The sequence below is a fragment of the Xenopus laevis genome, chromosome 6S, assembly GCF_017654675.1.
Source record: "Xenopus laevis strain J_2021 chromosome 6S, Xenopus_laevis_v10.1, whole genome shotgun sequence".
Taxonomy (NCBI): domain Eukaryota; kingdom Metazoa; phylum Chordata; class Amphibia; order Anura; family Pipidae; genus Xenopus; species Xenopus laevis.
This window is the reverse complement of record NC_054382.1, coordinates 22,106,246-22,119,577: the sequence shown is the minus strand read 5'-3', so window position 1 is coordinate 22,119,577 and position 13,332 is coordinate 22,106,246. Positions and strand designations below refer to the sequence as shown.

Below are 13,332 nucleotides of genomic sequence, written 5' to 3'. Positions count from 1 at the left end.
AAATAGGAGAGGGTCTGAATAGAAATATGAGTAATAAAAAGTAGTGACAACTATAAATGTGTAGCCTTACAGAGCATTTGTTTTAGATGGGGTCAGTGACCCCCATTTGAAAGCTGGAAAGAGTCAGAAGAAGAAGGCAAATCATTCAAAAACAATAAAGAAGAAAAAGAAAGCCAATCGAGAAGTTGCTTAGAATTAGCCATTCTATAACATACTAAAAGTTAACTTAAAGGTGAACCATTCCTTTTAAATGTTATAATACATTTTTCATCCCAACCACCACTACCAGTAAGCAATTCGATTAACTTAGATATTGGTCTTGAGGTTTGTATAACTATCTGGACCCATAGGGTCACCTGCCCATTTCTCATAAATACATAACTTTTCACTGTTTCGCGAATTTCGCTGTAAATTCACTGATTTTTTAGTGAAATTGGAAAATTAGCCCATTACTAGATCTCAGCTAATAGATCACCAGGTATGGTGCGGATCACTGGTTATGGAACTGAGCTGCAGCAGACATATGTGCATAGAACACTGATCATAAACTTGACATTTCACTGTGTAGTGTTCATGAGGGTGAGCCATGTGCAGGCCGTGTCTTTCCCCTTGGATGTCCCCTAGTTTCCACATCATGCAGCTGTTTTCGGCCCCTTAGTACTGTAGCCCTTGTGTCTAGGGCCTTAAAAAAATGAGCCCTTTTGAATCATACTTTCATTATTGTTCCAGACCAGTATAGGTTTACAGGCTAGAGGCAGAGCTATGCTAATGGCACATATGGAGACTGGGATCAATCCTCAGTATCAAAATTTCATGCAATTGCAGAAAATAGAAACCAAGTAAAAACACAACCTGTGGATTGTCAAGTAGGAATTGGCTGGGATTAGGGCTCTTACAAACGGGCGTTTGTTTGTACACTCCCCTGCGTTGCGCTTTCTTCCGTTCAGCCGCAGGGAAGTGCAGGAGTAGGTGCACTGAATTAAAGTCAATGGGGCTGTACTGTTAGAAAAGAAAAAAACAGCACTCAGGACTCCATGCAAGCGGGCCAAGCTAGTCTTTTCTTTTCTAACAGTGTTAATCAAGGGCTGCCGATATCTTTTAACTGAGCACCTGACCAACTGTGTTTGGAGAGGCCAGGGTGTGCTGGTGGGTTTTTGGCAATGGGGCTGTACTCACACAGACGCATGTATGCCCCGAACGCAGGTAAAATGCAACATGCTGCGTCCCAACCTGCGTTTGGCGCTTACATACGTCTGTGAGAGTACAGTCCCATTGACAATAATTGACTGCGTCTACTCCTGCGCTCCCCTGTGGCTGAATGGGAGAGTTCCAGCATAATTGTGTGATATCTACCAATATAGATGCTAATTTGCTTCTTCCTGATAAATCGCATGCAAGTTTCCATTTTGACTGAATCACTTTGGGTGCAAATTGCATAATTTTCGGTGCGGATTGCTTGGAATAGATTTGCAATGTGATCAGTTTGGTGAATGCCCTAACTCAGCTCTATTACTTTGGAAAGCCTGCTTTAATCTTCCATTTGATTCGAATGCAATTACTGATGAAACCGTCACAAATGTCAATTTCTTTTGAAGTTCAATCCTAAAGAGATGCCGTGCCGAGAAGCTGTAAATGACTGTGATATACCGGAGACCTGTACAGGAAACTCAAGTCAGGTAATTTGGAAGCAGATTCCATCTACTGTAAATGAAAGCAAGGTTTTATAATCGGCTACGCCATGTAAATGTGTAACTGGGGTTCAGTGATATTTTATTGGACAGCAGAGGAAATACCGTACCAAAATATCAAAATAATCTCTATAGAACTTTCAAAAGCATCAAAATCTTAGGGTGCTGTCACATACTGTTCATGGTCACCCCCCCCCCTTTGCTTTGTTTTGCTTGGCTGGATCTGGACCAGCATATCATGTTTGTAGCCAAATTGGCCAATGGGGAGTGTGTACTTAGTTTTAAAGTAAAGTGCACAGCAAAGTATTTGATTTGCAAAATAAAACCACATATAGGAAACAGGATGTATTTCCCTGTAACTAATATATTTTTGTTCCCTCAGTGTCCTGCTAACATTCACAAACTGGATGGATACGCATGTGAAAGCATGCAGGTAATGTTGCACCTACTGGCCGCACTGGCAGTAATGTATGTGAAATATTTATTCTGGATCACTTCAAGGCCTGAGTGCTACTTTTTCTCTCTCTCCTTTAAAGGGTCTTTGCTTTGGAGGAAGATGCAAAACTAGAGACAGGCAATGCAAGTATATCTGGGGTGAAAGTAAGTACAGTATATATATAAACATTTGGCTCAGGCCCCTTTTAACAATCAGCCATGTTATATATTGTAATAATCTTTTATACACAGTTCCAAGAATATATACTGTATGGCAGATTAAAGGTTTTCACCCTAAATCCCCCCTAACTGACCTTTAAGATGGTTTTTGAGGTGTACTGTATGTAGTAGGGGTGCACTGAATTTAGGATTTGGTTCTGCCTTTTCCAGCAAGATTAGGATACGTCCGAATCCTTGTGCCTGACCAGACCGAATCGGAATCCTAATTTGATTATGCAAATTAGGGGTGGGAAGTAGTGATGTACGGGTCAGGATTTCCCCGACCTGCACCAGCCGCCACCCACCCTCCCTCCATGCCCGCCCGAGCCGGACTTCCGGGTTCCTTCTATAGACCCATGCTGGCCAGCCAATGACGTCACAAAAGGGGCGGGCAAGCATGCACTGTGTCTATAAAAAAAGAACTCGGAAGCCGGCAATTGATGAGCTCAAGCCGCACCCGCCCGCCACCCACGAAGAAGAGTGCGAGGTCGGCCTGAACCCGCCCGACCCGCGGGTATAGGGCCGGCCTGCACATCACTAGAGGGAAGGGAAATAATGTGACTTTTCGTCACACAAAACAAGGGAGTAAAAAAATGGTTTCCCTTTCCCACCCCTAATTTGCATATGTAAATTCGGATTTGGTTCGGTTCTGTTTTCAGACGAGTCTTTCACAAACGATTTGGGGATTAAGCCGAATCCCAAATATTGGTTTCAGTGCATCCCTAGTATGAAGGTCTCAGTCCTCCATGCCACTACTCGCATCCCATAGAGCAGTGATCCCCAACCAGTAGGTCGCGAGCAACATGTTGCTCACCAACCCCTTGGATGTTGCTTCCAGTGGTCTCAAAGCAGGTGCTTATTTTTGAATTCCAGTCTTGGAGGCAAATTTTGGTTGCATGGAAACCAGGTGCACTGCCAAACAGAGCCTCCTGTAGGCTACCAGTCCATATAGGGGTTACCAACAACCAATCACAGCTCTTATTTGACATCCTTGTGGACTTTTTCAAGTTTTTGTTGCTCTCCAACTCTTTTTTACATTTAAATGTCACGAGTAAAAAAGGTTGGGGACTCCTGCCGTGGAGGGGCCAGGCTTACAGTTTGGGAACATTGAAAAGGATGTATTTCTAAATGTATTAAATTTTGTTTTATATATATATATATATATATATATATATATATATATATATATTTGCACAGAAGGCCATATAGGGACAATTAAATCACAGTTTTAAAGCCATGTACAAAAGCATGTTGGACACCATTGAGGAATGTACAGTTCTAGGCACTGTGCACCTTTAGTACAATTTCCCTGCATAATGGAATGTACAGTAGAACTGTTCCCTGTTGTGGATTTGCCAGGAAGCAGTACCTTTCAGCATACAAGGGGCTTAGGGTGAAATGAACACACTTCGGCTTAGGTGACAAAATATACAGTATACATTAACCATTCACTGTAGTCAAGAGGTTTTAAGTAAACAAAACAAACTGATCCAACATCTCAGTCACATTCAGTGACTTTCGTCAGTAAGACGGTGTCTTGTTAATGTGTGTATATGCACGGTATTTATTCTTTGTGTATTGTAATAAGAAAATAAAACACTTTTGATTACAGGAGTGTCAGAGGCAGACAGATATTGCTATGAAAAGCTGAATATTGAAGGCACAGAAAAAGGCAACTGTGGTAGAAATAAGGAAACCTGGATACAGTGCAACAAACAGTAAGTTACAGAGACGATTTATAGCAAGAAATAATGTGCAATTAGAACTACATTGCCATTCATAGCAATTTAATAGCAGAGAAGTGGAGAGATCGCTAGTTATTTCCAGAGATGTTCAGTATGTGAAAGATTTATAGTGAAATCCCTGGGGTGATTTTGATTTTCTAGTCAGACTGGCACTATAATACGACTGCTGCTAATCTGCAAAGAGTACATATTGTATGTACAGAGGTCCTTGTATGAGGCATCTTCAGGGACAAAATGGGCCGTTCTGATGCATAAACCCCCTCTTATCTTTGCCATCGAAAAAACATTTTGTTAGAAACTCACCACGTATATGAGGAGGCCCAGGTGCTCTGCCCCAAACCTTCAGCTTGAGGGAGCTGATATCACTGTGTTGTTTGTAGAGCAGGCTGAAAAAGGCAGAATTCTGAACTGAATCCTGAATTCGGTGCCTCCCTAGTGAATAAGAGAGGTGGAGATCTAAGTATAAAGATACTACATCAAGAAACAAAGCGGATTTTTACTCTGGGTACAAGATTCCCAAGAAGCATGAATAATAAACATGATTTATTATGCTATCTCTAGACTAACTATTCTAGTGGTCAACATTTGTGTAACCCAAAGCATACATTAATATATCTCTGTTATCTAATTAATAGGCCTGATATGGGACTATGAACACCTACAATTGTTTTGTAAATTCAATAGATGTTCTGAGTGTAATATTTTTGTTATTATCTTTTTCTGTTATATTGTCACATTGTTAATAAAGTTGTTTTTGATGAAGATTTGTTTGGTAAATCTCTTTTGATACCCTGTGATTGGTTAATTTGTGTACGAATGTGATTGGTGGTTTAAATACCTTGTGAATCACCAGTAGCCTATGCCTAAGTGTTGTGAGAACACGAAATGCATAAGGCTGTAATCTATGTTTGTACTTCAATAAACACCTGCTTTTCAACTTTAAACTACCTGGAGGACTGCTCTTTGAGTTCCTGCTCTACAAACAACACAGTGATTTCCCCTCCTATCTTTGCTTCAGCCTGATTAAAGGATTACTATACCTACAGAATGAATACTTAAAGGGCACCCGTTGGCAAAATATATTATCCCTAACCAAAGGTGCTGGCTAATAGGTGTGGGCTTGCCCCCTCCCACCAGCACTAGGACACTGGGGGTTATTTATAAACATTGGGCAAATTTACACCTGGGCAGTAACCCATGGAAACCAATTAGATGATTGCTTTCAGTTTTCAACCTGCAGCTGGCTCAAAAAAAGCTAATCACTGATTGGTTGCTATGGGATACTGCCCAGGGGCAAATTTGCCCAGTGTTTATAAATGAGCCACACTGTGTCAGTCAGAGTGCATGTGCATAATGCGTTTCTGACATCACGCACATGCACATAATGAGCAGGTTGCGGCATTTGATCATTATGCGCATGTGTGTGCCCCAACATGGCTGCTCGAACCTGGAGCTCCCTTCTGATGCAAGTGGCCTAGCACTGGCAGGGGAAATTTTTAAAAAATCGTTTGTCCATATATTGCAATAATTAAGCTGGCCAACTACGTCAAAGTCATCCCTGGTCTGGCCAGTCCTACACTCACTTTTTTCTGATTCATTAAGAATTCTACTGCTTCTGTAAGCTTATAGTAAAATTAGCAACACCGTTGTTCTACAGTAGTAGCTATACACCAATATGTGCCTTGGATGAGACCTTATTTCTCAGGGAGTAAGCCCTTGCATCGGTGTGGAGGCAGGGTGTATTATAACTGAAACAGTCAATAATTGGGCGCCAGTGATTCTTGAACACTTAACCATAGAACAGATTTATTGAAGCACAAAATAATCCAAGTAGGAGTTCAAACAGATGTAAGCAGGAACAGAGAACAACAGTACTCACAAGTACCATTGGTCATTATAAGTTCCCGCAGGAATGATAGCATAAACAACGTCTATGAAGGTACACCCAGCTTTCAGCCTATGCCCTGAACGGAGTGAACTTTAATGCTTAGTCCATAACAAATTGGTACCCGAGATCATAATCCCACTCACACTCTTCGGTGGAGCCTCAGCTGCTCGGTTAAATAGCCTAACTATCTGTCACTCCTAGAGTGATCTATGGAAGTGAGCTAGCCTTTGTGTCCAGTGTAGTAAACCAAACCGGGGGGGGGGGGGAGAAACTCTAGTACTTAAAATGGCAATTTTCTATATAAGATTGTCTAATGGCAGATACTACTAGAGACCTGCATTGTTTTAGGGTATAGTTTTGCTTTAAAGCTTTCATTAAAAGTTGTGTATATTCTGTGTTAAGCCTTACGGCATAAAGAAAAACTATACAGTACCCCTAGAATGAATACATAACCAACTAAAACTTTATATCATATTAAGTGGCAAAGAATCGGAAATATATATATATATAGGTGTGTATGGTCTTGAGAAAGGTCTTAGGCAAAGACCGAAACGTTGACCTGTTTTTTTAAAAAGATGTATTAAATAAAGGAAAAAATTTTAAACTCTTTAAAGGCTCCTGGTGTGCACCTCGCTCTTCTGAGATTGTGTATATATATATATATATATATATCAGTACATATTGCCTGTTTACATCTTTTCCCTTGAGTCCCTATTGTGTGATGGTCTGTGTGCTGCCTCAGAGATCACCTGACCAGAAATACTACAGCTCTAACTGTAACAGGAAGAAGTGTGGGAGTAAAAGACAGAACTTTGTCCAGTAATTGACTCATGTGACCTAACATGTATGTGTGCCCTTGTTTGTCTGTGTGCACCGTGAATCGTAGGATCCCAGGGGGTGGCACTTAGTATTTAAAATGACAGTTTTCTATTTAAGATTATCCAGTGGCACAGACTGCTAGTAGAGTATATTTTTATGAAAATGGTTTATTTACATGAAGCAGGATTTTACATATGAGCTGTTTTATGCAATATCTTTTTATAGAGGCCTACATTGTTTGGGGGTATAGTTTTCCTTATACGCGTCAGAAAAAAGGGGGGAACCGATGTGTTGCCAAGCTTTCCCTTTCTAATTAACAGATATATATTGAGTGTTCCTAGGACAATGGATTTTTCCTTCCCCATCTGCTAGGCTTTCATTTATCTCTGTATTTTGATTGGCTACAACATTTTGCGACTGCTGCCAGTCATTTATTTCATATTTATCCTAATTACAATCCTGACCGTAGCACTGACTTTTATCATTAAGATCCACTTGCATTCAATTTTCTATCTGATTATCAATATTTCTATATATATTCTGGACAAAGGCAGGTTTCGCATTTTGTGCGCATTCTTATTTAAATGACTCACGTTGTATGCTATTTGTTACAGAGATGTACTGTGCGGTTATCTCTTGTGTACCAATATTTCCAATGTACCGAGGCTGGGGGAGCTGGATGGAGACGTGACCTTGTCTTCAATTGTAAATCAGGGAAAGCTGTATAACTGCAGGTAAATATTCTTCTGTGTAATTTGAATGCAAGTGAAGGCAAATATATTATCTTGTAGTATATATATATATATATATATATATATATATATATATATATATATATATATATATATATAGATCTCTAAACATTTATTTGTGTAAACGCAAATATGGAAACACGCAGTGCTATGTCAATTATGTAGATAATCTAGATTAAAGGTAAAATGCATTTGAAATAAATATGATATAAGACTGATCCTAAACACCACAAAAAAATATATTCAGATATTATGTTACTAAGATCTAGATGCAATGGCTTTTCAAACCACAGCATTGCAAGATTGCTCTCAGGGTTACTGATCAGTGCTGGTGTTATACGTATAGGTATGGGATCCTATAAAAACCCTGGGTTTTTTTCTTTTTTTAATACATGCACTTTCATATTTATTGAATCATTTAGACAGGGGATGATTGTACTTAAATATGTTTTATATGGCCTTAGGAGTGCACCCACAACCCTCCTTTTTTGTACCAAAAATAAAACAGTACCTTGTACTTGGTCCAAACTAAGATATATATAATTAATCATTGTTGGAAGCAAAACCAGCCTATTAAGTTTATTTAATGTTTACATGATTTTCTAGTAAACTTAAAGGAGAATTCAATCCATAATTAAAAAACCCTCCCTCCTCCCCCCCAGGCAAAAGCCCCGGTATTTTTTACTCACCCCTCTGTACAGATTCTGGCCTCGGAGTTCACGGCAGCCATCGGTCTTTTTCTGAAGTTTCGGCGCATGTTGGAGTCAATTTCCGGTCCCGAACCACTGCGCATGCGCCAAAAGTCAAGAAAATTTCTGAACAATTTTTGGAAATTCTCATGACTTTCGGCACATGCACAGTTGTTCGGGACAGGAAATCTACTCCAACTGCGCATGCGCCAAAAATGCCATCAATACACAAAGATTACTGGAGAAGAAGAAGATGGCTGCCGTGAACTCCGAGTCCAGAATCTGCACTGAGGGGTGAGTAAAAAATTAGGCTCTTTTGCCCGGAGGGGGGCAGGTAGGCTGGGGGAGGGATGGGGTCTACCCAGGGTAGGGGGGAGGGTTTTTTTTAAACTACAGGTTGAATTCTCCTTTAAGGTATGAAGATCCAAATTACAGAAAGATCCATTATCCATAAAACCCCAGGTCCCGAGCATTCTGGATAACAGGTCCCATACCTGTATAAAGTAATATGGCGTCATGGCAACAGTGATACAAGATGGCCCTGATCTGTCTCCTGGTTCTTGTGTTGGGACTATTGGAATGGTCAAACGGAGAGGGAGCATTAATTTAAATAAAAAAAAGGGCATGGGAGAATTAATTAAAAATTGAGATTGTGTATTAACATGTTTTTTCTAATTGAAATGTTCAAGTTTTTTCTAAAAAAAAGGTCAGTAGAAGGTGTATTTAAAAAAAAATATAGAAAAATAATGATTAAAACAATCTTCAACATGAAACTGATAAATCTGCCACCCCGTGTAACATTATCTTCAAATATCTTGGGGCATTTTACAAAGTGGAAGCCTTTGTAACTGCTACGAATGTTTGGGAACATTCGTAGCAGTTACAAAGGCTTCCACTTTGTAAAATGCCCCAACTGCTACGAATGTTTAGGAACTCTAGCTTCTAGAAATGTCCAAAATCATAATTATGTTGAGGATGACAATACATGTATGAGTATGTGAGTTTGCCTTTTAGCGGAGGGCATGTGAAGCTGGATGAAGACACAGATCTAGGTTATGTGGAAGATGGCACTCCTTGTGGTGCTGGCATGATGTGCCTTGAACACCGATGTCTTCCCATTGATTCCTTCAACTTGAGCACCTGCTTGGGCAGCACTAACAAAATTTGCTCAGGGAATGGCGTAAGTATTTATACTTCCCATCTGAATTTAGAATACTCATTTTGGTGTGGCTTTCGATATATATAGCCTTTTTGATTAGTACTATAGATGCCTGATTGTCTGTGGCCTGCTACACAACCACACAGTAAGGGGGTTATTTAGCAACGGTCGGATTTCGATGAGAATATTATTTTACTCTAATAAGCTTGAATGTACTCACAACTCGAATAGGAGGTTATTTATAAAAAATATATAATTGAATACGAAGAACCTGAAAATGTGAATATTATTCGAATAGAATATGAATTATGTGAATGTTCCGCCGAAAAAACTGAATGTCAGGAAGCCTATTGATATCTTCAAATGGGTCAATGGACCTCTGCCATTGACTTGTAAATGAATTCAGCAGGTTTTAGGTGGCGGATATTCACATTAGAACTGATTCCATGCTCGAGTTGTGATAAATCTCACATTCGAAATTAACATTCAAGTTGGTGCTTTTAAATTCGAATTTGTGAGTTTTGACACAGAAAAATCTACAATTCAAATTCAAATTTACAATTGTAACCTTAATAAATCTGCCCCATGTACAAACTGCTAATTAAAACATTACCAATGTATTAAGTGAATAGCGTAAATCTTTTCCCCATTGCATGCTGTATTCGTTAGGGAGCAGGATTTGGGCAGGTACTACTCAGTTCATTATGACAAGTTTAAAGGGGATGTAAAGGAAAAAAAATAAAATCCCATTTTTACTTTTTATAATGAAAAAGCAACCTATCTCCAATATTCTGTAATTAAAAAATGTCTACCGTTTTTATAAGAAACCTGACTGTATGCAGTGAAACTCTCCCTTTATTTACCTGCTCTGACTGCTGCGAATAGGAAACTTCAGACGCTCCCTAACTGCTCTGCAGGGAAAGGATTGTACTTTCGAACAGCAGGGGGTGGGACTTCCTAGAACTGGAGTAGCTTTGTTTGTTTCCCTATAGAACAGCCAGTGAACATGTAGAGATTCATATCGGCAGCAGTCAGAGCAAGTAAATGAAGGGGGAATTTCACTGCATACAGTCAGGTTTCTTTTAAAAACTGTACAGATTTTTTAATTGGAAGTATATTGGGGATATCTTTCTTTTTCAGTTTATAAAGTAAAAATTAGATTTTAGTTTTGCCTTTACATCCTCTTTAATGTTTCCAACTCCAGCTGCAGGGACAAAGATCATGGAGCCAGATTTAAACAGATAAACTGGGATTCTATTTGGAGGATTATTTTGCTGCAGCCACTGATTCTGCAGAGTTGAAAGAAAGTTTGTATTAAACAATACAAAAACTATAAAATTCACATTAGATTACATGACAACACAGGACCCAGTACAGTCTGTATATTCTGATTATTAATCAAGTCTTGCTGCATCAGGTTCTGGAATATATTATTTGACTTGTGCTGTTTTGATCGTTTATGACGATCCCTAAGCAGCAGCCCAGACCACACTGAGCATGTGCATGGTCTTGGTCTTACAAAGATTTTACAAAAGTTTAACAAAGTTACATGATGGTGACCCCCTGAGGCCAACTTTGAAAACATAAATCATTTGTTTAATTAGGCTTCAGGTGCAGTTTGTTTATGTTTAGTATACAAAATACAGCATTTCTATCCTTTTTCTATTTTATTTCCCTTTAAATAGATGGTGGCTCCCAATTTCCATATGTTGTACAACTACTGCCATTATAGAGCCTAAAACAACTATAAACAATATTATGAACAATATTCCTGCAAACAGGCTTCATCCCAGATTGTTTCACATATACTGTAGATATGTAGGTACCAGAAGGCTCCTTCGCAGCCTATTTATATACTGTGACAAATGTGGTCTCAGCTCTGCAGATAGGCCCTAGCTTTTAAGGTCCTTGCAAAATTTGAATTTGGCAGTAGATATATATCCTGGATTTAAATAATATATCATGTGCTTCAGGCTTCAATAACCACAAATGGATATACTTCAGGTGCACAGAAGGTAATGTATTGCACAAGATGGATGCATAAAGGCCAGTGAATTCATGAATAGGGCCCTTTGTGCCTTTCCAGCCATTAATTATAAAATCCTCCACCATACACTTCCGCCGGATGGAAACATAAAAGTTTATTATTTATCATGCAGTTCTGCCCCAAGGAGAAATAGTGTATCTGTTCCTGCACTGACTTGTAGAACTGCAATGCTATACCAGTAGGAAATCTTATAGACATCTGTCTGACAATTGCAGGTATGTAGTAATGAGGTCAAGTGCATCTGTGACAGGTTTTGGACAGGAGACGACTGCAGCAATTACTTACCTTACAATGGGATTATAAAACTGAATGGAGACCGTAGAGATGAAGGTCAGTATACCCTCAGGTATTGTTGCTCAAGCTTAGCACCATATTCTACTAGGGGTGGCGGAGCTCCATCTTTTATAAAGAAAAGAATGCAAGTGATATTGTGGTATGTGTGGATAATTCCAAGAGTTTTGTATTGAATAAAATAGGAAAATATAAGGACAGAAAGTTCCTTTGGGGAGTTGTAGCACAACACAACACAGGCAGGTTAATTACTACCTGAAAAAAATTCATTCTTGCTTATGTGTGTGTGTGTCGTATGACTGCCATAGGGATATACACTCAGCAAGGACAGGGACTGAGGTTCTTCTGTTACATGCTAAATAAATGCTATTTATGCCTAGTGGAACCCACAATGCATTGATTAAACCAGTACTACCATATTAATAAGCACCAGATGTCACATTGTAAGAATATGGTAAAATATCTACTTTATATTTGCAGGTGTGATTAGCACAAACATAATCATAGGAGCCATTGCTGGGACCATACTAGTGCTGGCCCTGGTGTTAGGAATAACCGCATGGGGATACAAGTAAGTCCTTTTGTTTCTATATCACCTGTCTTTCCTTATGGTTCTGCACGTCCCTCATATATATACACTGCCTTAGGGCCCCTTCACTCAAGCATTGCATGAGCCACACAGATGTAGTACCGTAAGAGCAGCATCATGTACTCCGCTGTTCACGTGCTTCTGTTGGATAGCTAGTTTCTTCATCTTTTCTAGACAAATGAGCTCCATCTGCATGAACTGGAGCTACCATAATGCTTGCCTCAGTTCAAGATGTATCCACCGACTTTATGGGGCACATTTACTTAGGGTCGAATATCGAGGGTTAATTAACCCTCGATATTCGACTGTCGAAGTTAAATCCTTCAACTTTGAATATCGAAGTCGAAGGATTTAGCGAAATTCGTCCGATTGAACGATCAAAGGAATAATCGTTCGATCAAACGATTAAATCCTTCGAAACGAACGATTCGAAGGATTTTAATCCATCGATTGAACAAAATTCCTTCGATCAAAAAAAGCTTGCAAAGCCTATGGGGACCTTCCCATAGGCTAACATTGATGCTCAGTAGGTTTTAGGTGGCGAAGTAGGGGGTCGAAGTTTTTTTTAAAGAGACAGTACTTCGACTATCGAATGGTCGAATAGTCGAACGATTTTTAGTTTGAATCGTTCGATTCGAAGTCGTAGTCGAAGGTCGAAGTAGCCAGAAAAAAAAACTTCGAAATTCAAAGGTTTTTTATTCTATTCCTTCACTCGAGCTAAGTAAATGTGCCCCTAAATCAGTGATCCCCAACCAGTAGCTCAGGAACAACATGTTGCTCTCCAACCCCTTGGATGTTGCTCTCAGGTTCCTCAAAGCAGGTGCTTGTTTTTAAAATCCAAGCTTCAAAGCAAGTTTTAATTGCATAAAACTTAGTATAGTGCCTAAGTACAGCCTCTTGTAGGCTGCTAGTCCACATAGGGGCTACCAAATAGCCAATCATAGCCCTTAATTTGGCACCCCAAGGGCCTTTTTATGCTTATGTTGCTCCCCAACTCTTTTTACATTTGAA

The 13,332-nt window shown here is 39.4% G+C and overlaps 1 protein-coding gene across 4 annotated transcripts in view; it reads left to right on the top strand.

Moving 5' to 3' along the window:
- The window catches only part of LOC108719879 (disintegrin and metalloproteinase domain-containing protein 22-like), a 134,360-nt gene that overhangs the window by 107,636 nt on the left and 13,392 nt on the right, over positions 1-13,332 (top strand). For all 4 annotated transcript variants that reach the window (XM_018269138.2, XM_018269139.2, XM_041567444.1 and 1 more), the window contains 8 exons: positions 1,596-1,676; positions 2,071-2,121; positions 2,225-2,288; positions 3,955-4,060; positions 7,409-7,528; positions 9,250-9,415; positions 11,657-11,771; positions 12,213-12,303. In XM_018269138.2, the coding sequence (XP_018124627.1) occupies positions 1,596-1,676; positions 2,071-2,121; positions 2,225-2,288; positions 3,955-4,060; positions 7,409-7,528; positions 9,250-9,415; positions 11,657-11,771; positions 12,213-12,303 (794 nt within the window). The remainder of the gene's footprint in view (positions 1-1,595; positions 1,677-2,070; positions 2,122-2,224; positions 2,289-3,954; positions 4,061-7,408; positions 7,529-9,249; positions 9,416-11,656; positions 11,772-12,212; positions 12,304-13,332) is intronic.